This window comes from Bos javanicus, chromosome 14 (genome assembly GCF_032452875.1).
Source record: "Bos javanicus breed banteng chromosome 14, ARS-OSU_banteng_1.0, whole genome shotgun sequence".
Classification (NCBI taxonomy): domain Eukaryota; kingdom Metazoa; phylum Chordata; class Mammalia; order Artiodactyla; family Bovidae; genus Bos; species Bos javanicus.
In genome coordinates this window covers 45,132,483-45,159,196 of record NC_083881.1, presented here as the reverse complement: position 1 = coordinate 45,159,196, position 26,714 = coordinate 45,132,483, and the positions used below count along the sequence as shown (strand labels likewise).

At 41.8% G+C, this 26,714-nt stretch overlaps 1 protein-coding gene across 1 annotated transcript in view; it reads left to right on the top strand.

Annotated features, from left to right (window-relative positions):
- MAL2 (mal, T cell differentiation protein 2) overlaps nucleotides 1-19,989 on the top strand; it is a 33,236-nt gene extending 13,247 nt beyond the window's left edge. The window contains exons 2-4 of the mRNA XM_061439082.1: nucleotides 2,640-2,810; nucleotides 14,921-15,076; nucleotides 17,702-19,989. Coding sequence (XP_061295066.1) covers nucleotides 2,640-2,810; nucleotides 14,921-15,076; nucleotides 17,702-17,773 — 399 coding nt within the window. The 3' untranslated portion in view covers nucleotides 17,774-19,989. The remainder of the gene's footprint in view (nucleotides 1-2,639; nucleotides 2,811-14,920; nucleotides 15,077-17,701) is intronic.
- The last annotated feature ends 6,725 nt before the right edge of the window (nucleotides 19,990-26,714 follow it).

Below are 26,714 nucleotides of genomic sequence, written 5' to 3'. Positions count from 1 at the left end.
TTTCGTTTGGAATTAGGACTTGAGATATAACAACATTATTATCAATTTATTAGACTGGCTCTTTCATTATTGTTCAAGTGATAACTTAGGCTTTCCAAAATGTTTTTCAAAGTACTAATGAATTGTGTGGGCCTCTTTTTTTTTTTTTTTAAGAAACGAATTAATACTTGTATTTTTAACTTCTAATGAGCAAGTTGGATATTATCTAGCAAGATACACATGATTATTGTTTTTTTAATATTTGGTGCTCCGATTGTTCTCCCATGGGAAATAAGAGCTTGTTTGTTCATGAAGCAAATATCTAACAGCCTTCCATACGCCAAACATAACCTGCTTCTATGACGTCACCTATATTGTGGTATTGTGTGTGGAGCTGGGGATTGATTCCCACTTACCTGTTTGTGTCTCCAGGATACTTCCATAACCTAGGTTTTCATTGCCAGATATGACACAATGCCTGACCGAGAGTTAGGAAAGAATTAACTTGTAGATAAATAAATGATACTAGATACAGAGGCATATAAGACAGCCTGCTGCCAAGAAGGTCTAGTAGTTAAGTTGGACTGAAAGCCAGGGGCATTAATTATTAATACATGTTTCTCATCCATGTAACAAATCCACAATAGGGAGTTTGCCCAGAGGGCTGGAAGATGGCCTGAGTGTGGGATGGAACTCAGGAAAGGCCTTCTGGTTGATGTGCTATCCATGGTGAGCTATGCATGGGAGTTTCTCAGAAACACATAGGGAAGGAACAATATTCTGGGCCAAGATAAGTCAGGCCACTCAACTGTGAAAGGCTTTGTCTCTGGACTGTACATTTCTTTTTCTCTAATGTAAGATGTGAGGGGCTTAGTGGCAAGAGACAAGTATGGAAAAGACAGGTTAGCTCATAAAGGGCCTGGAATACCCTGTAAAGGATGTGTAGCCTTTATCTCACACTCTCTCTTTTTGTTGGCTGCATGACATGTGGGATCTTAGGTCCCCAACCAGGGAGGAGTTTTAACCACTGGACCACTAGGAGAGTCCCTAGTCTTTATCTCTTTGGTGGTAGCATGGAGGAGACTGTTGCTGTCAGGTTCATAAAACTGTCTTCACCTGCTAACTCCTCCTCCTCCTCTGTTTTCTCACTCACTGCTACCTGCCCCAGCCATAAATCTGCGTATTTTCTTCATCCGTTCTTTTGCTGTCATGTCCCAGCCTGCTGCTCCATCACCCGGAGCTCTGCCTTTCAGCTCTGCCAGGCTGTTTCTCAGCCCCTCTGCCCCCCTGCCCCAAATCATCTCAAGATTTACCTCCTGCCCTGAAACAGCCTTCTCTGCCCTCTGCCCTTCTCCCTAGCACTGTCCTTTGAGTTGTTGCTTCTAGGCAGTGTTTTCTGACTTTCACATCTGGATTTAGCACCCAGCATTTGCCCAATTGTGCCACACATGAAGCAGCATTTGAGAGACTTACTTAATTTCCTTTCCTATAAGACACTATGACCTCTGTGATGGCTGAGACCATCGTTTACCATTTTATGCCTTTCACCCAGCACAGTGCCAGACATAGGTATTTATTGAATATTAGGTGTAGAAATACCTAAAGTACTTATTATGTCCAACACATAAGATTTCATCATTTTCTATCATGTACAGCGGTGGTGGTTTAGTTGCTGAGTCGTGTCCAACTCTTTTGACCCCATGGACTGTAGCCCGCCAGGCTTCTCTGTCCATGGGATTCTTCAGGCAAGAATACTGGAGTGGGTTGTCGTTTCCTTCTCCAATCATGTACAGTAGCTACAGCTATTCAGTTAGCATTAGTCGCTCAGTTGTGTCCAACTCTTTGTGACGCTATGGACTGACTATAGCCCACCAGGCTCCTCTGTCCATGGAATTCTCCAGGCAGGAATATTGGAGTGGGTAGCTGTTCCCTCCCAGGGGATCTTCCCAACCCAGGGATCAAACCCAGGTCTCCTGCATTGTAGGCAGGTTCTTTACCATCTGAGTCACCACGTATTGGCAAATCTCACCTATGTGAATAGGTCATGATAAGGACTGAAGCATGGCCATGAGAAGTGACAGGTTGGAAATTTATGGCTGATCTTTGCTAATAGACTCTCCGAGAAAGTGGCGAGAGCAGAAGCCAGTAGATGGTAATAAGGAGAGGAGGTGGAGAGATAAATTTGTAAAAACGGTGAATTGAAAAGAAATCCTTAGAGAGGAAACTAGAGAGGCAGCAAAGCCAAAGGAAAATAACTTAATTTTTTTTTTTTGAGCATAGTTGATTAACAGTGTGTTTCAGTGTATAGCAAAGTGATTCAGTTATATAATACACATACATATATTTATTCTTTTTCAAATTCTTTTAAAGGAAAACACTTTTAGATGATGAAAGCATGCTGAACCTGGTCATAGACTGAGGACAAGAGTCCAGCAGAAAGGCGGGTTCAGAAATAGGTGTGGAGTCGGATCAGGCCTCAGAGCAGAAGCTCTTGCTTGCAGCTGAGAGAAGGCATCTCCAGTAATGATGGAGACAAGTCACTGGCGGGGTTGCAGGAACACATGCAGGGGTCTGGGGAGGAGCTAAGACAGCGAGGAAGCCTGATGCAGGCATGTCCAGTTCTGTGCCCAAGTCTGTCACTGTGTTTCTTTTCCCTGCAGGTGTTCGGAGGACTCGTGTGGATCCTAGTCGCCTCCTCCAATGTTCCTCTACCTCTGTTGCAAGGATGGGTCATGTTTGTGTCTGTGACAGCTTTCGTCTGTTCCCTTCTCTTCCTGGGCGTGTTCCTCTCTGGCGTGGTGACTCAGATTAATGCCAATTGGAATTTCCTGGTAAGGGATCTTTATGTCTCTTTCTGGAAAATGCGAGAAACTTATGAGTATCTTGTTTTGTCCTGAGATGCCAGATCTCTGGTTCTATCCATTGCCTCTAATGGGAGAGAAGAGGTCAGAGCACAGGGGCTGCTGTGTTGCCGTGTGGCCGGCCCAACTGGACAGCAGGGTCCCAGTTTGTGCAATTCCAGCGTTGACATACCTCAACCATCTCTCTGTTACTCCCTTATGAGTTAGATGACCTTTATGCAAAGACGATTTTATTTCACACAACAAATGAATCACATTACAGTTATTGAACTATTGAACAGATGCATTTGGGAGATGGATGCTGTGCCATATATCTTAAAGTTTTCCATTGATTCCTGCTTCAGATACCAAATACATATATTCTTTTCAGAAAACAAGTAGCTCTATATTCTACTCTTCAGATAACTTAGAAAAGTCAAGGGGATATTTTACATTTATTTTCAATGTCTGTCCTAGATTAGCAAGAGTAGATACATTTTAGGAAATGAATTTGCAATTGACACCATTTTAAAAATTACGATACCATTATATTGGGTCAACTTACATTTCCTTTTTCTCGTATCATGTAGTTAAATCTCTTTCATGCTTGTGGTCATTCATTCTCTGGGGTTATCTGTCCATGGCCCAGTGGAGCATGAAAGGCAGTCCATCGGTGATCAGTTTAATAAGGTTCATGAAGAACCCCCACTAGGTTCTTTCACACTTTGGCAGTTAGAAACTTAAATCAGACCTTCAGTCAGGCTTTATATGTTTCTTTCACATGTGGTAGTGTTTTATTCAGCATCAAGAAAAAATATCTGTTCTTGTCTTATTTATAGACCATACTGAGGAGCATCATCTCAGATGTTATCAGCAGTGAAGTCTAGCAAATGTGACTGCCCATTCAGTCAGCCAGGGCCAGCTAAGGAGGACGTGTAGTGCACTGGTTATAATCCTGCCCAGGCTTTGAGATTGGTTGGGTCTGCTTACTAACCAAGTAGCCTTGGGCAAAATACTGAGCCTCATTTCTTCCTCTGTAAAATGATAATAATAATACCAGCCTCACCAGATGTTGTTAAGAAACAATGGAATCCGTGTATTGTTAAGTGTTCAGCTTTGTGTCTGATTTATAGTAAGTGATCAGTAAATCATCGAACTCCTTAAATGTGTTGAGGCTTGCAGTTTGAAACTTACGAAGTCCTATTTCTTAGGTTGCTGACACAATGTATTTCTCATGTTTGCCTTGATTCTCATTAATGATGAGAAAAGATTTCTAATTATTGTTCAAGTGATGAAGATCAAAAATCCCCATTTAAGTTATAAATATTATAGATGCTTATTGCCTTTTTCTAAATGCCTGACTTTCTTTCAATAACACATGAATGAATCAGTCAATCCTTCATGTTGGAGAGTGCTACCAAGCTCTTTTAATATCAGACTTGAAGATAGTACTTGGCCGGTATGTACCAGCAGAACAGCTCTACTGGTACTTTGGTACTAAATTAATATATAGATTTTGCCCCAACCTACTGCCTCTTCCTAATCCCCATAACCTGACCCTTTCTTTGGGACCTTCCTGGACCTCCTAATAGCCCTGCAAGTAATGAGTCAATATTTGGAAAAGTAGTGAGTCTCCAGGATCCTGCAATGCTCAGCATTCTCTCTAACTGATTGAGGCACATGTCTTACCAATTTTTAAAATATGTTTCTAATATCACTCCTGGTTTTATTAGATGTACGTTCATATCCTCTTTTTCTCTTTTGCTCATATTGAGCCTTATTTTTGGTATTGAGCCCAAGCATTAATATTTTTCTAAATTTATTAGGTTTAATTAGGTTTTCTAAACTTGTATTTCTTCCCAGTTTTTGTTGCATTGTATCTGATGTTCATATAATAAAGCATTTTTTTTTTTAATTATGCCCACTTTATTAAAGGGGCAGTTGAAATGACCAGTCTGTTCCATACATAGGTCACCTGCAGAGTTCATCCTATGGGTTTTTAGTTAGAGTAGTCCACTTCTACTGAGAGAAAGCTGGGGACAGCAACACGCAGTACACTTTATGGAGCTTATTAGTACTGTCTTGTCATATAGTGGGTATAGTTTCAAAAAGCCAACTCTTGCCTTCAAGAAATTTGCTTATATGCTTACATAGTATTTAGAAAGGGCACCCTTTCCCCCTTCTTTTGTGATTTTCTGCATTCTTAGTCATTTCTGACCACATGGTTGCTTTTGATAGGTTTTGTAATTTATTTTGTACACTCAGCCAGGAGAATTTTTGAGCCATGCGTATCATGCAGTTGTCACCAGATGGTAACAATTTTTAATTGCTGCCTTCTGGAGTTGTTAAACATTAATTGCTTAAAAAATTATTGCTTCCCCCCATGATAATTGTTTAATGTCTGTCACCTGTATGCCATGCATGAAGGAAGTAGGAATGCATTTTGATAAATTATTTTCTAGAACTGTTCATCGTGGGATGTTACCTACAATATGTGTAGCTTCTAGCTTTTACTGATATGAGATTTAATTAGCATTCGTGACTGATGTCTTCAGTCATGAATTTTTTTCTCAGTATTTTTTCTAGTGTTGGTATAAATGGTGAAATAAAAATATCCTATGTAATAACATATGTTGGGCTTCCCAGGTGGTGCTAGTGGTAAAGAATCTGCCTGCCAATGCAGGAGATGCAGGTTCAATCCCTGAGTCAGGAAGATCCCTGGGAGGAAGTTTCAATCCATTCCAGTATTCCTGCCTGGAAAAGCCCATGGACAAAGGAGCCTGGCAGGCTACAGTCCACGGGGTCACAAAGAGTCAGACAGGACAGAGAACACACACATACACACACACACACAAAAACATATAGTAAGTGCTAATAACTTGCCCCCTTCTAACTTGGGGAAAGAAGCAGATTTTAATTTTGAGATGGTTTTTCTTATTGTGTTTGATGGAGAAGTAATAATACCATTTCAGTTCAGTTCAGATCAGTCGCTCAGTCATGTCCGACTCTTTGCAACCCTGTGGACTGCACACCAGGCTTCCTTGTCCTGGTGTGCAGTCCACAGGGACTTGCTCAAACTCATGTCCATCAAGTTGGTGATGCCATCCAACCATCTCATCCTCTGTCATCCCCTTCTCCTCCTGCCTTCAATCCTTCCCAGCATCAGGGTTTTTTCCAAGGAGTCAGTTCTTCACATCAGTTAGCCAAAATATTGGAACTTCAGCATCAGTCCTCCCAATGAATATTCAGGACTGATTTCCTGGAGGATTGACTGGTTGGATCTCCTTGCAGTCCAAGGGACTCTCCAGAGTCTTCTCCAACACCACAGTTCAAAAACATCAATTCTTCGGTGCTCAGCTTTCTTCATAGTCCAACTCTCACATCCATACATGACCACTGGAAAAACCATGGCTTCAACTAGACGGACCTTTGTTTGTAAAGTAATGTCTCTGCTTTGTAACATGCTGTCTAAGTTGGTCATAGCTTTTCTTCCAAGGAGCAAATATCTTTTAATTTCATGGCTGCAGTCACCATCTGCCATGATTTTGGAGCCCAAGAAAACAAAGTCTCTCACTGTTTCCATTGTTTCCCCATCTATTTGTCGTGAAGTGATGGGACCAGATGCCATGGTCTTAGTTTTCTGAATGTTGAGTTTTAAGCCAGCTTTTTCTCTCTCCTCTTTCACTTTCATCAAGAGGCTCTTTAGTTCCTCTTCAGTTTCTGCCATAAGGGTGGTGTCATTTCACCTAGCTTTAAACAAGACGTATCACATTTATTTTCCCTTTTTTGAGAGGTGGAGTGGTAAGGAAAGATGTATGTTAGAGAAATAAAAGATATCCCCCCACAAAAAGGTCCTATACAGTTTTAAAGGGGTTTCCCTTTATTCCTCAATATGTAGCTGGCACACACATGATCATTCGCCTAGTGTGGAAATCACTTGATGTCTTAAAGTGTCCTGAGCTTTGTTTTCTGTTGTCACATTCATTTGCCTATTTGACCTTATGGGAAACTAGCATTGTCCTCATTTTTACAAATGAGGAAATTAAAGCTCAGAGTGACTATTATCCTTTTTTCATGCTGCCATTGTGTAAAAGAAGATCCCTCTATATACAGTGTAGTTTTTTCTTTTTTAATAGTTAGTGAAAGTTTGATCCTGAGCCAAGAAGCAAAACATGGTCTGGAGATAAGATTGTAGGAGAGAATAACTTGCTGCTGAAAAGATTCAGGCTGTAGCTGAGCCTGAGTTTACTGGTGGTCAAGGCAGATGAGCTACATTTTATGGTGTGTGAGTGTTGGGAAGATTGGCAGAGAAGCAAAAGTATGTGAAGAAAACTCAGAAAGGGGATGGGCTCCTCCGCTAACGGAGGAGTGCCAAGGCTTCAGGCACGTGGTCCTCAAAGGGTGGTCCCTGCCCCACAGCACTTTCATCACCTGGGAACGTATTAGGAATGCAGATTCTCAGGTTCCAACCAGACATCTAAGTCAGAAATTCTGGGGTTGGGGCCCAGTAGTCTGTGTTTTAACAAACTTTTCAAGTGCTTATGATGCACACTCACTTTTGAGACCCTCTGGCTTAGAATAAATAACATTCATTGTCCAAAACAATGAGTGAAATTGTGGAAGACCTTCGTGCACACATCCCACACAGAGCAGGAACTGGAATAAGATATCCAGAGTGGCCAAATATAAACACAGGTGTGGCTCTCCAGGCAAGGGTGGAGGGAGATGTACTGAGCACCTAGGATGTGCCTTTTCCTTCCTAAGTCTCTTGAAATATGGGGAACAAGATAGGACTGGGAGTGGCTCTCAGAGAGTTTGTTGGAGTGGACAGTAGCAGTGAGGAGATGATTATACAACTGAGGCAAGAATTGTATCTGTACTCAGTTGCTCAGTCACGTCCAACTCTTTTGCAACCCCATAGACTGCAGCCTGGAAAATCCCATGGACAGAGGAGCCTGGTAGGCTCCAGTCCATGGGGTCGCTAAGAGTCGGGCACGACTGAGCAACTTCACTTTCACTTTTCACTTTCATGCATTGGAGAAGGAAATGGCAACCCACTCCAGTATTCTTGCCTGGAGAATCCCAGGGACAGAGGAGCCTAGTGGGCTGCCGTCTATGGGGTCGCACAGAGTCGGACACCACTGAAGCGACTTAGCAGCAGCAGCAGCCTGCAGCCTGCCAGGCTCCTCTGTCCATGAAATTTTCCTGGCTATAATACTGGAAAATGAAAGTCACTCAGCAGTGTCCAACTCTTTGTGACCCTAGGGACTCTACAGTCCATGGACCTCTCCAGGCCAGAATACTGGAGTGGGTAGCCTTTCCCTTCTCCAAGGAATCTTCCCAACCCAGGGATCGAACCCTGGTTTCCTGCATTGCAGGAGGATTCTTTACCAGCTGAGCCACCAGGGAAGCCCAAGAATAGTAGAGTGGGTAGCCTGTCCCTTCTCCAGGGGATCTTCCCAATCCAGGGATCAAACCTGCATCTCTTGCATTGGCAAGCGGAGTCTTTACCACTGAGCCACCTGGAAGCCTGATGCAATAATTATAATTATGCTAATGGCCAAGAAGGGAATGAGAATAGTGCATATATATATATATGTCATCTCCAGGCCACCGGGACATGGATTCTAAGATGGATTTTGAAGTACAAGAGTTTTTTTGTGTGGGTTTTGTTTTGTTTTGTTTTGTTTTGTTTTTGAGGGAAAGGGGAGGAGGCAACACCTTTAAAAGAAGGAAGTAAGATAAAGCAAAGAAGTCTTAGAGTGTGACCAAGTCCTCGCCAGCCTAGTGTGAAGCTTCAGAGCACAGCCTTCCCTTTCAGACTCTTGTGTTGGGTGAAAGTGGCCAGGTGTCAGTGTCCACGCTGCACCATCACTGGCTGTGGGCTGCCAAAGAACATGGGCTTAGCCCAGTCTCAGCAGTAGATCCCAAATCCACTGAAGCCAAAGCTGTCAGCTGACTATGGTCCTCACAGTGGAACATCAGGCTATGTCTAGAAGGGACACACGTGCATCTGAAGATGCCCCAGACTTCTTGCAGCCCGTGGATCCACTCCACCATATATGTGTGGGGTGTTGCTCCTCCAAGGTCCCAGTGTACCTCTCTTCCTGAAGCAGAACTTAGAGAGGCTACAGAGACAAACTGCAGCCCCTCTGACTGAGTTGTCTCAGAGCCACAACTGGTCTCGGTCACCTCCCCGGCTCTGCTGACCATTTTAAACTCCTCTTGCTCACCACTTCACATCTGCTGGTCTCTGCGGTTTACCTGGTGGTATAATCCAATCCCTTCTGCCTGAAGGACTGTAACCCCTCTGGTAACTATATCCTTTTCAGGCCGGTGTTGCTCCATTTTACTCACACTTGGGCAAGAGGGTTCTAATAGGACCCTGAGTAGAGCGCCCAAGTTCCACACAGACTCCTTCCCACCCTCCTGGGTATCAGCAGCCACACCTACTCTTGTCAAGATGGTGACCCCTCCTCTCTCACCTTTTGACCCCTGAGCACAAAGAACCAAAGCACACAGGTAGCAGTCATAGCTCACAGTCAATGGGCTGCTTGCTGGATCCTCTAGCAGGAGTACACCCCCCGGGGTGGGACCTCTGATCATGCAGAGTCCAGAGTGCAGGGACAGCAGTTAAAAAAGTCTTTCACGAGATCACTGGGAGTGACAATGGTAAGAGGAGAAACTCCTTCCACCCTTGGTTCCCACTCTTCCAGTGGGGATATGATGCCATGTTGAAAACTCTTCTTCATTGTATCTACTGCATCCTGAAGTATGGCCACACATCCTCACAGGGTGGTTCCTCCAGGCTGTGCCTTCAGCCAGCCATCCCAGCATGCTGTCAGGCCAGCGGGTCCTAGATGGTGCAGGATAGGATACAACTCAGGGTTGTGGGCCCATTCCCACTCATCCTCTGCTGAGAAGTTAATCCCTTGGTCAGATGTATTGAGTGGATGCTGATAAATCAGGCATATTCTGTAAGTCCCTGGACAGTGGTAGTGGCAGAGGTTCTGCAGAGAGGAAAAGCAAATCCATACTCACAGTGAGTGTCCATTTTGTGAGAATGAAACTTTATGCCTCCCAGGAAGATGGGAACTGAGTTTCATCAGTTTGATACCAGGTGAGAAAAGCACCATGTCAGGGTCTCAGAATCAGTCTCTGTTGCTGGCACATTCAACATTCAGAAAAGGCAAGAGGTAGGTCAGCTTTTCATACTGTTCATGGGGTTCTCAAGGAAAGAATGCTAAAGTGGTGTTCCATTCCCTTCTCCAGTGGACCACGTTTTGTCAGAACTCTCCACTGTGACCCATCTGTCTTGAGTGGCCCTACATGGCATGGCTCATAGTTTCATTGAGTTAGACAAGGCTGTGATTCTTGTGATCAGTTTGGTTAGTTTTCTGTGGTTGTGGTTTTCATTCTTTCTGGCCCCTGAAGTATACGGATAAGAGGCTTGTCAGCTTTGGCTGTTGGGAGTCCGCACTATTGGGCCATGACATAGACGTGCCTCCCTAGCCATGGCCACTCTGTTCATGTACCCAAAATGCCAGGAACCAGATCAGTGAGTTCAGTCGCTCAGTTGTATCCAACTCTTTGCGATCCCATGGACTGCAGCACACTAGGACTCCATCACCAACTCCTTGAGCTTGTTCAAGCTCATGTCCATCGAGTCGGTGATGCATCCAACCATCTCATCCTCTGTCATCCCCTTCTCCTGCCTTCAGTCTTCCCCAGCAGGGTCTTTTCTGAGGAGTCGGTTCTTCCCATCAGTATGGGAGTTTCAGTTTCAGTATCAGTCCTTCCAAAGAATATTCAGGACTAATTTCCTTGAGGATTGACTGGTTTGATCTCCTTACAGTCAAAGGGATTCTCAAAAGTCTTCTCCAACACCACAGTTCAAAAGCATCAATTCTTTGGCACTTAGCTTTCTTTATAGTCCAACTCTCACATCCATATGTGACTACTAGAAAACCATAGCTTTGACTAGATGGATGTTTGTTGGCAAAGTAATGTCTCTTGCTTTTTAATTGGTTGCATCAAATGGCCAGGTCATCTTCCATATGGATGTTTCTAGTGGGTGTGACCACATAAAAGAAAGGTCACACTTCACATTTCATGCCTAATCCCATATGTCCATCTCACTGCTCCATACTTCGTTGTCTCTGAACTTTTATTTTCCAGGGCCCTGACCAGCTTGCCAGACCTTTCCCCACTGCAGATGAGTCTCTGTGGGTTCTCACCTTGGGCCACTTTGCTTTCTTAACAAAGTGTATGACGTGCTGCACCACTCAGAGTTCCATCAATTAGGAAGATGTTCCCTAACTGCTCTTTCACAGCCAGCTCTGAACGTGTCTCTAAAGCATATTGTCACTCTGCTTATTTAACTTATATGCAGAGTATATCATGAGAAACGCTGGGCTGGAGGAAGCACAAGCTGGAATCAAGATTGCCAGGAGAAATATCAATAACCTCAGATATGCAGATGACACCACCTTTATGGCAGAAAGTGAAGAGGAACTAAAAAGCCTCTTGATGAAAGTGAAAGAGGAGAGTGAAAAAGTTGGCTTCAAGCTCAACATTCAGAAAACGAAGATCATGGCATCTGGTCCCATCACTTCATGGGAAATAGATGCGGAAACAGTGGAAACAGTGTCAGACTTTATTTTTTGGGCTCCAAAATCACTGCAGATGGTGATTGCAGCCATGAAATTAAAAGACGCTTACTCCTTGGAAGAAAAGTTATGTCCAACCTAGATAGCATATTGAAAAGCAGAGACATTACTTTGCCAACAAAGGCCCATCTAGTCAAGGCTATGGTTTTTCCAGTGGTCATGTATGGATGCAAGAGTTGGACTGTGAAGAAGGCTGAGCGCTGAAGAATTGATGCTTTTGAACTGTGGTGTTGGAGAAGACTCTTGAGAGTCCCTTGGACTGCAGGGAGATCCAACTGGTCCATTCTAGAGGAGATCAGTCCTGGGTGTTCTTTGGAAGGAATGATGCTGAAGCTGAAACTCCAGTACCTTGGCCACCTTATGCAAAGAGTTGACTCACTGGAAAAGACTCTGATGCTGGGAGGGATTGGGAGCAGGAGGAGAAGGGGGCGACAGAAGATGAGATGGCTGGATGGCATCACCAACTCGATGGACATGAGTTTGAGTGAACTCTGGGAGATGGTGATGGACAGGGAGGCCTGGCATACTGCGATTCACGGGGTCACAAAGAGTTGGACACGACTGAGCGACTGAACTGAACTGAATACAGCTGCTATCCCTTTTCGCCTTGTGACAACCCATCATGAGAAACAAGCTTGGGTGTTTTTCTTCCCCTTCATCTGGACCCTGGGGATCTCCTCCCCTATGTGGCTATAGGCTTGGGCTGAGGGAGGAGGGCAGTCCCATCCTGGTGGGTGACTTGGGGGCCTGGGCCACCTGCTCACACAACAGACTCAGGCCCACTAGCCCAGCTCAGTTTGAACTCTGATGTCCCCTTCCCACCTGAAGAAGCAGTGTTGTGACTATGAGTTAGTGGCTTTGAGAGAACATCATTCATAATGGGCAGTTCTGGATACTTCATCTTTTGTTGTCTCAAGATCAAGTGTTCCTTCCCTACAAGGGCCCAGGGGGACACCAGGAGATGCTTTTCCAAGATGTGTAATTCCCCAATACAGGTGACATGCCTGATTCTATAACTCCGGGAGCTGACATAGTGATTTTCTCACCACTGTTGCCATGAGTTCCTCTTACATTTTAGGGTACTTTCATGCTGAGTCACTTCAGTCATGTCCAGCTCTTTGTGACCCCATGGATTATAGCCCACTAGGCTCCTCTGTCCATGGGATTCTCTAAGCAAGAATCCTGGAATGGGTTGCCATTTCCTTCTCCAGGGGATCTTCCCCACCCAGGGATTGGACCCACGTCTCTTAAGTCTCCTGCATTGGCAGACAGGTTCTTTATCCTTAGCACCACTTGGGAAACCCATACTTTGCGGTACATGGGACCCTAAGGCTAATGTGAAGGATGGGATGGTATGACCCAAGCCATACACAGCTGAACGTGCAGGAAGTTTATTGGATGGTAACACCTATGAAAGACGCAGGGGGAGGATACAGGATTGGATCTGAAAGCCTTTGCCAGAACTCGGTTCTGATGCTCCTGTAAAGGAGTGTATGTGCCATGTGCTCAGTTGTGTCCGACTATTTGCAACTCCATGGACTCCTGCCAGGCTCCTCTGTTCATGGAATTTTCCAGACAAGAATATTGGAGTGGGTTACCATACCCTTCTCCAGGGGATCTTCCCGCCCCAGGGAATGAATCTGTGCCTCCTACATTGCAGGTGGATTCTTTACTTGCTGAGCCATCAGGGAAGCCCAAGGAGGGAGGAGGCAAAATTAGGCAGGAATGGAACAGTGGTATGTGTGTGTGTGTGTGTGTGTGTGTAGAGGGCTGGAGGGTGTGTGTGTGTGTGTGTGTGTGTGTGTGTGTATGTAGAGGGCTGGAGGGTAGGGGCACGTGGTCACTGGTTGTGGGAAGACTCAGTCAGAGAGATTGCCACGTGTAAAGAGTATCAATCTTGAGGTATAGAGTGATTCCTTGGGACCAAAATGAGACCAGCATGGCTGATGTTCAAAGGGGAAAGATGGTGACATCAGATGAGGCTGGCAAAGAAGGCAAAGACCACATCATCCCAAGAGTTTCAGGCCATGTCATCCAACTCTTCCCATTCCTTTTGGGATGAAATGAGCTATTCCTGAGAGTCCCCTTTGGTAAATGAGATGAGTCTGAATGGTCTGAAATGTATTTTTCTCTCAGTCTTCATTACTACCTTAAGTAAGACCCAACTATTGCATTTTCTCTCTCAAAGTAGTGACATTGGATTTTGACCTTCATCAGTGAACATTTATTGACTAAGCACATGTAAATGTTTAAGCATTTCTCCTATAGATTAGACATGTGGCTAGTATATTATATAACTTTTTTCTTACATCTTTTGAAGGCACTGGTGGGTCAATTTATAAATGAGAAGTGTTAAGTAGAAAGCATTTTTACCATTGTACTTTGGTTATTCTCACTCCTAGTTAGTTAACTTCGTCCTTATTATTCTAGGGAGAATAAAAACAATTTCTCTGGACAGTTTTGCTTGCTGAATGGGCATTTACATAAAAGCCATGCAGTGTTCCTTTTTTTTTTTTTTTTTTTGTACTATAGTTGTATCAAGAACAGTTTGATAGAGAAGAAAGCAAATGGACTTTGGAATCAGACAGACTGGTGTAGGTTTGAGGTCTCCCTTCAAAAGTTCAGCTTTGTGGGGCTTTGGGACAGTCATTTCATCACTTCACCAAAACAAGAAGAGGAAATTCCTTGTTTGTTAAATGGAAATAATAAATGGTGGTTGTAAGGGTGATTAATAATAAATGTGAAGTGCCTGCTATAGAAATTGTTAACAAAAATACCCAGCAGTGTGTTGATGGTACATTGAATCAGGTTAGACAGTGGGAATTTTAATAGTTATGTGTCACATTAATGCCAGTGACAGATAAAATAACTTAATAACTGTTGAGTTTTGCATGAAAACTTCCTCTACTTTTTGTAGAAGTATATATTTATTTTGCTTTTTAAAATGTCTAGAGATATGGTATTGAATTCAATGATTTCATAGATATTCTATATCTTTCAGTGTATGGAATGGCAATCTAATGAATAAAAATAAAAACTGCTCAAAAATAAAAACTTAATTATGAAATTTGTGTATGTTATTATATATAGTTATATAATTACTCTAACAAGATATAATGTAAATGCTGTTTTACTTGAATTTTAAGGACAGGAATTCTTTGGTGCCTTATCTAAACTGAATTATGTATTTTATAAAATTCAGTCTATCCGAAGGTTTGCCACTGTGCCAATTACAACGAGTTGGTTGATTTTCCTTGGGATTCTAACAGCTTGACATTGCTAAGGGAGCCAAAAGAAATGGCCAATGTGGTTAAAGACTGTTTGATTAAAGGTTCTGTTTTTCCTGAACCTAAACTTGGTTCGAAATAAGAAACTCTTGGAAAAGCTTATTGTCTTTACTGGCAGATGACTCTCTTTTCCATCCTCTTTCAGGACTTCGCTTACCATTTTACAGTCTTCGTATTCTACTTTGGAGCCTTTTTGCTGGAGGCAGCCACCACGTCGCTGCACGACCTACACTGCAATAGAACCATGACCGTGCAGCCACTCCTGAGTGATAACCAGTATAACATAAACGTGGCAGCCACAGTAAGTGTGGGGTAAACACGGTTTACCCACGCTTCCCCTCCCCCATCAAGGTCTCTAAGAAACTCCTCTGGCAACAATAGTTTTCTTTAATAATAGCCAGCAGCATTAAACACATAATAGCTGTTTATCTGTACAGTTAACCTTATGAACCAAGCCAAGTACTGTCATTACCCCAGTGCTGTGGATGATGAAACTGAAGCACCAGGAGGCTGACATTTATATAAGACCGTACCTACATGCGTGCTAGTGGTTGGCCTTGCGCAACAAAGTCTACATTGTGAAGAGAATTAATTGTGCTTTCTACTCCATGTAGCTTCAGACGTGGTCTTTGTCACAGACAGATTTGTCCTTCCCTTTTTCTGCCTAAGTGAAGCTGCCGTAGTAAACTTCTCCATGCTTTAAGTTCTGCAGTAACCCCCATTTTACCCATACACGTAAATCTTTAGTTTCTGAGTTTTAATAACACTTAAGTGCATGAGCTATTCATTTGTGACGTTCTACTGAGTCCCTCACTTTTCATTTCAGTATACCTTGGAGCAGCAGTCAGTCTCCAGCCTTTCTGGCACCAGGGACTAGTTCTGTGGAAGACAGTGTTTTCACGGCCCAGGGGTGCAGGGGATGGTCTCAGGATGATTCAAGCACATCACATTCATGGTGCATTTACTGTGCACTTTATTTCTGTTATTTCTGTTCTCATCAGTTCCACCTCAGATCATCAGGCATTAGATCCTGGAGGTTGGTGACCTCTGCCTTAGAGAGAGAACTCCTTTTCACTAGTAATAGATATCAAAAGTAGTCATTAATGCAGGGACCAGTCAGCCCAGAGTGGTGAGGGAAATCCACTGAGCTGATGAACTGACTCACAACAAGGGGAAGCACCTTGCAGATCAGATCAACTGATGCACATAAATGTAAAAATGCACAAAACAGAAACTCCCTCCTGGCAGTTGTATACGTGACATAAAATAAAAAATGCACCAGGCTTTTTTTTTTTTATGAGAATCATTTGAGATGGAACTTATCAGAAATTCCGTGCAAACATTAGAGCAGTATTATAAATAGAACTAAGGGAACCACTTGCATAAAGGCCCCCAGAATTCAATGGGGGTAATGTAAATTTCATCATCTGCCAGTACAAGGAAGACATGGAGGATAATTGTAACTACACGTGAGCAACTCAAAGTGCGGTAAGATTTAGACTTTGAGATTTATGGTTTAAGAGTATCATTCCTCAAGAAATTTTGAAATATCCTGAAATTTTATAAATCATGTATGAAATATGATAGAGAGTTTCTCAAATTTGACAAACCTGCACAGTTTTCATGTTACTACAAATACATATAAAACCGAGAGAAACTTTTGTTGTTATCGAAACAAAACAAAACAAATTTTAATCAATCATCAAAGAAGAAACAGTGGATTTTATCCAAGATTACAAAATCTCTCTCATGCTATTGTCTTCTGAAATAGTCTTGTGAAAGGATAGCAAAGAAAGTGGGTCCTCAGAAGTAAGATGTTATCAGGCAGATAGTAAAACAAAGTTGTTTTCGATTTGGAATATTTGTGACATTTGTCAGCTTTTCAGAATTCGTGGCGGTTATGATTTCTTTTCATGTTCTAAGTAAATATTCACATTTGTACTTTAAAATAAAGTGGTCTTTCTCTTTCAACAGAAAAGAAATGTCTAGATGACAGATGTAAGATATGTATGTGAATGTATTCCTGATTCACTTTGCTGTGCGCTAGAAACTAACACAGCATTGGAAAGCAACTGTACGCTAGGAAAGTTTCCTTAAAAAAGAGAGTTGTATCTGAGAGAAACCAGCGGAAGAAGGGTGGGGAAAGTAGCAGCATGGTAATTACACTGTAAAAATGTTTCGTAGGTGGATCTGATATTCCTTCTCAGAGCTCTGGTTTCCTGGAAAAAGGATTCCTGTGCTACATCATAATGTTTTAACATATTTAATGGTTTGGGGAGTTTTCTGTGGATTATAAACCCCAGAAGGGTGAGGACAATGCCTGTTACTTGTCTGTATGTACCAAATGTACCGATGCATTCATAGTTGATGCTAAAAAAATCCTTTTTGAATACGAAGGACAGTAATTCAGAACTCATGCACATTTGAGAACTATCTCCCACGCCAACCTGATGATTCATTCCTGTGGGTTTTCTCTGTTTAGCTCTACAGTCACTTCCATTGTCACAGAAATAATCTGCTCCATCCTCGGGCCCTGAGAGCTGCACTGTGTGTGGCTGTGAGATCACTGTGCAGGTAGACATCTCATCATGAAGTTTTGAATATGCACCATGTTAGGGGTCTCACCAGTGCCTAACAAGTGAGTCCAGTGTGTGAACAAAAGCTCAACCTAAGGCTGTCCACAAATGATATCCCATTATTAGGGGCTAGAATGTTTAAAAGAAGGGGTTAATGGTATGAGGGGCTAAAGTCATCCAAGAAAAAAAAAAAAAGATGAATCTAAATCATCTTAGTGATTTAGTTTTCTTAAGTGTTGAAGTATCTTTAAGGAGGCTGATCAGTTTTCAGACAGTTGTTCCTTTGGACAAATGATTTCTTAAAGTCAGTGTTATAAATCTGATAAGAATTTTTGTTTCTTCTTTCTTAGATTTTTGCCTTTGTGACGACAGCTTGTTATGGTTGCAGTTTGGGGCTGGCTTTACGAAGATGGCGACCGTAACACTCCTTAAAGACGAACTGCTTGTGTGTTAGTTTCATTTGTGTACTTTTTATGTCTTGATCAATTTGGGTACCGTTTTGTTCAGATATAACAATATCCCTCAAATAATTGTTTGGTATACAGAGAGAATCTAAGTATAAGTTTGGTTCATTTCATGGATGGAAATTTTATTATGATGTTAAACAGAGAAATTGCCTTTAGTTTTACATTTATCTCTCTCTCTTTTTCTCATTTTTAAAAAAAATTTCCCTTTACATCCATAAAATACATAGACGTCATTCATGAAAAAGGGGTATCTCTTGTATTTAGTTGCCAAATCACCTGAACCTTAATTTTAATAGGTAACTAAAACTCCCGAAGAAAAACACATTTAAAATAAGATTCCCGCCGAACTCTGTGTTTTAGTGTAAAATGGAGATCAGCATTCTTTTTCTCTAAATGTACAGATAGTAAATATTTTAGGCTTTGTGAGCCACACAGTCTCTGTCACAAGTACTCACGTCTGCTGTTACTATGAAAACAGCCACAGACAATATGAAATGAGTGAGTGTAGCTGTATGTTCCAACAAATCTTTATTTACAAAAACCAGCAGCAGGCTGGACTTGGCCTGTGGGATACAGGCTATCGTATGTTGACCTCTGGTTTAAAACCTTGGTTATGGGTTTTGTATTTTATTGAACTGATCCTCAAAGGTCTAAAGTGAATTTGACGAGCCACATAATATTTAGTCTCATTCAATAATCACATTGCCTTTGGGTTAATGGTCAAACACTTACCCTTGAAGCAGCTATAGCATCTCAAGCTAATTCAAGCAGAGTCTTGAGTACAAGAAAAAGTAATTTATGAAGTGAACCCTAGTGGCTTAATCCACCTAAGTGTTTTCCTAACAACTGAGCAAAATGCTTACCTGGCATTCTTAAAACGAGAGCCCCAGAGACCCCTAAGCCACTCCTGAAATGGGTATACAGTACCTGATGTTTTACTTTGGGTTTATTTATGCTTCAAATAGCAGCTGTTTGTCCTGTGCATGAATAGGTGAGTATTTTTATGTGGATATCTGAGGCTTTACCCAATAGAGCTCTCCAAAGGGTAAACTTTTTACTTCTAATTCTTTTACATGACTCTAAGTTAAATTCACACAGAACATGAGATGTAACTTAAAGTTGTAGATTCTCATCTAGAGAATAGTCCTATGTTGTTTTGCACTGGTAAGAAATACACAGACTCAGTTTTCAAGCAACAGTGGTCACAAAAGCTATCTCTGGCTGAATAGCACAGAAAAGTATTTTAACCCACCTCAGAGACCCTGGTCATGACAAAGTGCCAAAATGGCTTGAGAACAAGTTAGAGTTAGGCCCCAGCTTACACCACCTGTCCAAATGAGATACTTATCTCTTGCCTCAAGAGGGCTACCTCTGGGAAAAGAGGGCTTTTGATTGTTTTATACTTTCAGCCCTTTGTATTTTGGTTGAATCATCCCCTACAAGTGCCATGTATAAATTGAGCAGTTAGAGTTCGTGGAACATGGAACAATCCTGAATGGGCAGCATAATCAATGCTCAGTGATCAAATGCTGTTTATGTAATAATCCCTTAGGAAGAGGAATCTTATTAGGGTTTGGTTTGTGATGTAACCGTAAAGATAAAAGGTATATTTAATATGTGGCAAGAGGAAACCAGTCTTGTGACTTTATCATAGCTTTTCTATAAAAATCCAACTTCCTTGGTTTTTCCAGTTCCATACCACACACTTAAACCTGTATTATAAATGGTCTATTACAAAGTCATAAATGTGCCATAAGGATATATCATCCATTCCGGCTGGAATTGTTAAAAGTCTGCTAGATTTAGTCGTGAGATTCTATTTTTATTTCCAAGGTATAACAGGTCCATGCTGCTTGGTGGCATTAAATTAAATGATTTCATGAAACTGCCTTGGTGGCACTTTTATAAATGGATTGCTTCTCGATCATAAAGAACCAAGCCTAGAAGTCATTTAACTGTGAATACTTAGAATTGTAGATTAATCATGATCTAGATTTGGGAGTTGACTGACAAAGCACTGAACAAAAATTATAGCATTTGAGAATTTCTTTGTATACCTTAGCCGTAAAAATGAGAAAGTGTTGGTTGGTCTTAAAATCTGGTAACTCCATGATGAAAATAAATTTATTTTATAAGTGTTATGACTCTAATAAAGTATTCATTTGATAATCTTTGGGGGTCATCTATTTTTTATACAATTCACTTTGAAATTCAGTTAAAGATTTGATATAAACTTGACAGATTTGGAGCTTCTAGACTCATAATATATCAGAGTTCTGCTTTAAACATTTCTATGTAAAAGACAGTCTTTGCCAGCAAGTCTTTTTTATTTTTATTTTTGGTGAAGATTTAAGAGGTAACTCTTTGAAAGTTTTATAAGTGAAGTGAAGTGAAGTCACTCAGTTGTGTCCAACTCTTTGCAACCCTGTGGACTGTAGCCTACCAGGCTCCTCCATCCATGGGATTTTCCAAGCAAGAGTACTGGAGTGGGTTGCCATTTCCTTCTCCAGGAGATCTTCCCGACCCAGGGATCGAACCCAGGTCTCCTGCATTGTAGACAGACACTTTACTGTCTGACCCACTAGGGAAGTATTATAAAGGAAGCTTAAATTATACTTTATTTTATTTTAAAAGCATTTATATAGGCTTAATATATGCCAGGCAGTGTTCTGAACATTTTTTTCAAATATTAACTAATTTAATCCTCATTGTAACAACTCTATGCAGTAGATATTATTGTCACATTTCAAAGACAAGGGAGCCAAAACACAGACCATAAGAAACACCCAGGGTCATGTGCCTATCAAGTGGGAAAGCTGGTATGTAAACCTCAGTCTGGCTGCAAAGTCCAGGTTCGTTATGGTTGTTGATCCCTTAGTCCTCCCAGATTTTACAAATTTTGTATAACCAAAAATATGACTCTTTCCCCTCAGATTCATATGTTCACATGTTCTAATACCCAGTATATCAAAATATCGGAGAAGGCAATGGCACCCCACTCCAGTACTCTTGCCTGGAAAATCCCATGGATGGAGAAGCCTGGTAGGCTGCAGTCCCTGGGGTCGCTGCAAGTCAGACACGACTGAGTGGCTTCACTTTCACTTTTCACTTTCATGCATTGGAGAAGGAAATGGCAACCCACTCCGGTGTTCTTGCCTGGAGAATCCCAGGGATAGGGGAGCCTGGTGGGCTGCTGTCTATGGGGTCGCACAGAGTGGGACAGGACTGAAGCGACTTAGCAGCAGTAGCAGCAGCCTTTCAAAGATTTTAGAATGCTTAACACACAAAACTGCTTATTTTAGATGTTACCTTCCTTTTTTTTTTTTGGTCACAACCAAGGGCTCACGAGTTTAGCTGTAAGAACTTAGACCAAAGTTACATAGTGGGGGAAAAAGTGAAGCAACTGTGGTCTGCAAAGTTATCCAGACTACCTGAATATTGCTCTGGTCCATTCATTCTGGTTCTGGACTCGGGGCTTCAGTCATTCCATTGCCTTATATCAGTTTGGCCCTCATTCATCAAGTCCTAAATTGACCTGGCTTTTTGATCACCCCTGGAACTGACATTAGAAAGGTTTTCTAGTCTGAGATACACCATTCAACCTTTACACATGGAGTATGAATATGCATCTCTGCATATGCCAGAATCTGGAATTCTAAATCATCATCATGGAAGGTTCTATCCTCAACATCATGCTTCAAGTTTGTCACTAAGTGATCCAGCTTTTCAGGTGGCAGCTGAATGTATTCATGGGAGCTGAATGTATTCATGGGAGAAGGGTCCAGGGTTTTGGAGACAGGTGAATATATATATATATATATATATATATATATATATATATATATATAGTATTTTGAAAGTTCAGCTTTTTCGAGTGAGCATGTATTAGGCTGTACCCTGAGCAACAGGTAAATAAGTTCCTCTCTCTGGAGCCTTCTTTTGTCAAGTCTTCATGGCTTGCTTTCTCACCCTCTTTGGGTCTCACCTTTGCAGCTGTCACCTTTGCAGGCCCTCCCTGAGAACTGAGTTTAAGCTTGAATCTCACACCAGCACTCCTGTTCTTTCCTGCATTTTCTCCATGGCACTTATGATATAGATTTTCAATATATAGCACATATTTTGTTTATTTTGTTTCTCCTCTTCTCCACTGGAGTGTAAGGCTTATGGAGAGGAATATTTTTGTTTAGCGCTTTATCTCTGGTGCCTAGAATAGAGCATAGCAAAGAGCAGGTACTTGGTAATTATATACTGAGTTAGAGAATGAATATTAATGACAATAACTTACTCTTGTATTCTATCAATATGTTCTATAAAAATTGATCTTACCAGCATTTGAAAATTTCTGGTATGTTTTTCACCTAGTTCTGGATGTATTTCAGGTGAAGCCTAACCTTACAGGTCATGTACTAATTAAATGTATGTATATAACCAAAATGTTGTATAATCAGTCTTCTATAGCAGAGAAACTGTAATAATAAAAATTTAGCATTTCATATAAACTCATTAAATTTTTATTCAAACATTTTCATGACTAAAGATATAACTGTACACTCAACTGACTTAGATAATCCTGAAAGTATCATGAGAACTAAGAATTAATTGTTAAAAAGACTGTCATTTTTCTATAAATGATTGGAGTGGAGGGCTCTGGCTAGTAGTGTTGGCCAGAAATTATGAACAAGAGGTAGAGGTATCTATAATGTGGCATTTTGATTTTTCATGTCTCCCAACTCCAAGCTTTATCCTTGGGTATGTATTTATGAGAGGTATTCTAGATGAAGGATGTTGTTGGATTCCCTGTATTCAGTTCAATGCGCCATCCTAAGTAGGCCTGATATCCTGAGTCAAGGTGCAGTTTAGCTGACACAACGATGTTCTGATGCATCAGTATCCTGGGCCGCATTGCCTTTTTATGAAATTCTACTTGCTATTGATTTTTAAGTATGCCATCTTGCTGAATACACTGTAGTTTTTGTATGGAAATTTTTTAAAGTGGAGTAAACTCATTTATTTACATACATAAGTATATAAAGTATTTAACAGCAGTTGAATAAAGATTTGATACTTTTAGGCTGTTTAACAGTTGTCTCAATTTTTGAACATACATACCCTTGGAAGAAAAGTTATAACCAACCTAGATAGCATATTGAAAAGCAGAGACATTACTTTGCCAACAAAGGTCCATCTAGTCAAGGCTATGGTTTTTCCAGTGGTTGTGTATGGATGCGAGAGTTGGACTGTGAAGAAAGCTGAGCACTGAAGAATTGATGCTTTTGAACTGTGGTGCTGGAGAAGACTCTTGAGAGTCCCTTGGACTGCAAGGAGATCCAACCAGTCCGTTCTAAAGGAGATCAGCCCTGGGTATTCTTTGGAAGGAATTATGCTGGAGCTGAAACTCCAGTACTTTGGCCACCTCATGCGAAGAGTTGACTCATTGGAAAAGACTCTGATGCTGGGAGGGATTGGGGCAGGAGGAAAAGGGGACGACAGAGGATGAGATGGCTGGATGGCATCACCAACTCGATGGACTTGAGTTTGAGTGAACTCCGGGAGTTGGTGATGGACAGGGAGGCCTGGCGTGCTGTGATTCATGGGGTTGCAAAGAGTCGAACACGACTGAGCGACTGAACTGAACCCTATTTAGCATATAAAATGTATGAACTAGTGTCAACCTATTTTAAGTATTAGTAAAGCATTTTAATTTTTTTCTTTTTTGGCTGCCTCATGACTTCTGAGACCTTAGTTTCCTGACCAGAGATCAAACACTGGCCCTCAGCAGTGAAAGCACAGAGTCCTAATCACTGGACCCCTAGGAAATTCCCTAAGCATTTTAATTTTAAATTAAAAAAAAATAGTTAAAATATTATATTTTGTTTGACAGAAGTGTTAAATTAATGTCTTATTTAGACACATATTTTGGTAAGAGAAGATGTCTATTTTAGGGTCTGGTGGCCACAGGCTTTGACTTTAACAATACCTTGGCTTTAGATTCCTGGTGAGATGACAGCTCCTCCATTTCTTTTGAGTGAAAAAGTTGTCTAAATCTCAGATATCAACTCTTGGCCAAACAAACTTTTAAGAACAAATAAATTCTCAGCACATGGATATATTAGGGCTCTTTTCCAATGTAAGATGAGTAAGAGTTGCCTCAGTTTTTTGTTTTTGTTTTTTTAATATATAGTTATACTTTCAACATGGATTATGCATGCGTCTTAAGTCGCTTCACTTGTGTCAGACTCTACGACCCCGTGGACTATAGCCTGCCAGGCTCCTCTGTCCAGGAGATTCTCCAGGCAAGAATACTGGAGTGGATAGCCATTCCCTTCTCCAGGGGATCTTCCCAAACCAGGGATCAAACCCATATCTCTCGTGTTTCCTGTATTGCAGGCAGAAGTTGAGCCACCAGGGAAGCCCTCAGTGTGAATTAGGAAAATATAATTTGCATATAAAAGGTATGGTTTCATGGATATTATTCAGCATGAAACTAAATAAACATTTAAATAGGAAATAATATTCCATTAAGAGCTGTATGATTTGAGGTGAGTCCATTTATCCAAGCCTATTCCTCATCTGTCAATGGTGAGCATAGTTACAAACCTGTGGCAGTAGGTCCTTGGGAATCAAGAACCCAAGATAGAGTTAAAAGTTCAAGCAATTTATTGGAAGTAATGCTATGAAAGGTCAAGAGGAAAGGGGGGAAAAAGTAGTCAGGAAGAGTTCCAGGTTATGTTCTAGCTCTGAGAAAGACTCAACCAACTCAGCAGGGAGCTCCAGCACCATAGAGGTATCCCACACTAGCTAGAAGAGATGAGCCCTTATGCCTACACTGTGCTCAGTCACTGGCTGTGGGTTGCCCAGAAAGACTATGACCTCAGCTCGCTGACTGAAAAGATAAAAGAAGATTGAAGGCATCTGCACCCGGAGGTTGTCAGGTGCCTGCACTCCCGGAGGGTGGGTCCTTGTTGCAGCTCTGCACAGCACTCTTGGTTACTGCCACTTGCTGCTCTGTGTGTCATACAAGTCCACTTCTCCACGTGTGTCATGGGAGCCACTCCTCCAGGGTTCCTGTGGGCCTCTGAGAAGAATTAGATCAGGGATGTTATACCAAATTACTAGCCTCATTACTGTAGGTGGACTTGGAGCCATAACTGACACTCGTAATCTCTCTGTGATTATCTACCCTGCACCTTCCTTTTCAGATCTTTCACGTCCCTGGTGTTGTGACCCAAACCCTCATCTCTGAGGGGTCTGCACTGTCCCCTGGAGTTAAGGAATTTTCTTACTCGCTCTTATGTTCTTCTTTTCTTGATCAAGCATCCTTAAGATCTAATTCCATTGGTACTCCCCTGCTCCTGTGAATAAAATGCTAGTTAATTTTTGCAACTGTCTTGGAGTATAATCTCTTTCTTTCTTTCTTTCTTTTTTTTTTTTTTATCAGACCCAACATGAATTCAGCAGGGCTATTCTGAGGGAGGCGTTCAGTAGAAAGATGGAGACATGTCCTGGGGAAGAGTTTCTTTCCCCTCTCTTTTCTTTCTGCAGGGGAAAGTACTAACTTTTAATAAGGAGGATGAGGGATGAACTACCTCTAAAGCTCCAAGTGTTTCAGGGAATTCTAGAGAGCCACAGTCTTCGACAATATCTGGGCTTCCCAGGTGGCACAGTGGTAAAGAACCCTCCTGTCGATGCAGGAGAAGCTGGAGACTGGGTTTGATCCCTTGGTCAGGAAGATCCCCTGGAGTAGGAAATGGCAACCAACTCCAGTATTCTTGCCTGGAGAATCCCCATGGATAGAGGAGACTCGTGGGTTACAGTCCATGGGTTCGAAAAGAGTTGGACATGACTACACATGCACACATATTCCATCCCCATCCCATGTTTCAAGGGCCCAGGCTTTCCTCCTCAGGATGCTGAATTTAGCATCGCAGATTTGCCTTGGTAGAGAATCCTTTGCGATTCAGTAAACCCGCCAGATCTTGAGTGTGCTCTTTAGCTGTGTTATTCTCACTGTGTTTATAATCTTATATGTCATTTCCTCTGTGTTTTCAAAGACCTGAGTTATCACATCACCCAGAGTATTCCTCTCCATGGAGACATCCTCCTATGTTAGGGACATTATATTTACCTAGTAAGGAGTCTACTGGAGAAGGCAATGGCACCCCACTCCAGTACTCTTGCCTGGAAAATCCCATGGATGGAGGAGCCTGGAAGGCTGCAGTCCCTGGGGTCGCTGCAAGTTGGACATGACTGAGCAGCTTCACTTTCACTTTTCACTTTCATGCATTGGAGAAGGAAATGGCAACCCACTCCAGTGTTCTTGCCTGGAGAATCCCAGGGACGGGGGAGCCTGGTGGGCTGCCATCTATGGGGTCGCACAGAGTCGGACATGACTGAAGTGACTTAGCAGCAGCAAGGAATCTACGGTTTTTATTTTATCGGCACCATTTACTATTCTTATAAAATTTTATATGTGCTCGCCACTAATCCAAAAAAAGGCACTATTTCACTCTAAAGTATCACTGCCAAATTTGTTTAGATTCCAATAACTAATCATAGCATGTTTTTTATCCAAAGATTTGAATAGATCTGGTTTCCAAACAGAAAAGAAATCCAGATGACTCATTAAAACAGAGTAGAGGAAAGATGTAAAGTGAAAGTGAAAGTCGCTCAGTCATTCTCTTTGGGAATTCTCCAGGCCAGAATACTGGAGTGGGTAGCCTATCCCTTCTCCAGTGGATCTTCCCAACCCAGGAATGGAACTGGGGTCTCCTGCATTGCAGGAAGATTCTTTACCAACTGAGTTATCGGGGAAGCCCAGAAAGATGTAAGGGCTTCCCTAAATTAGCCTCAATCTCCTTCAGCCAATTCTATGTCACCAAAACCATTCAGTTTTAAA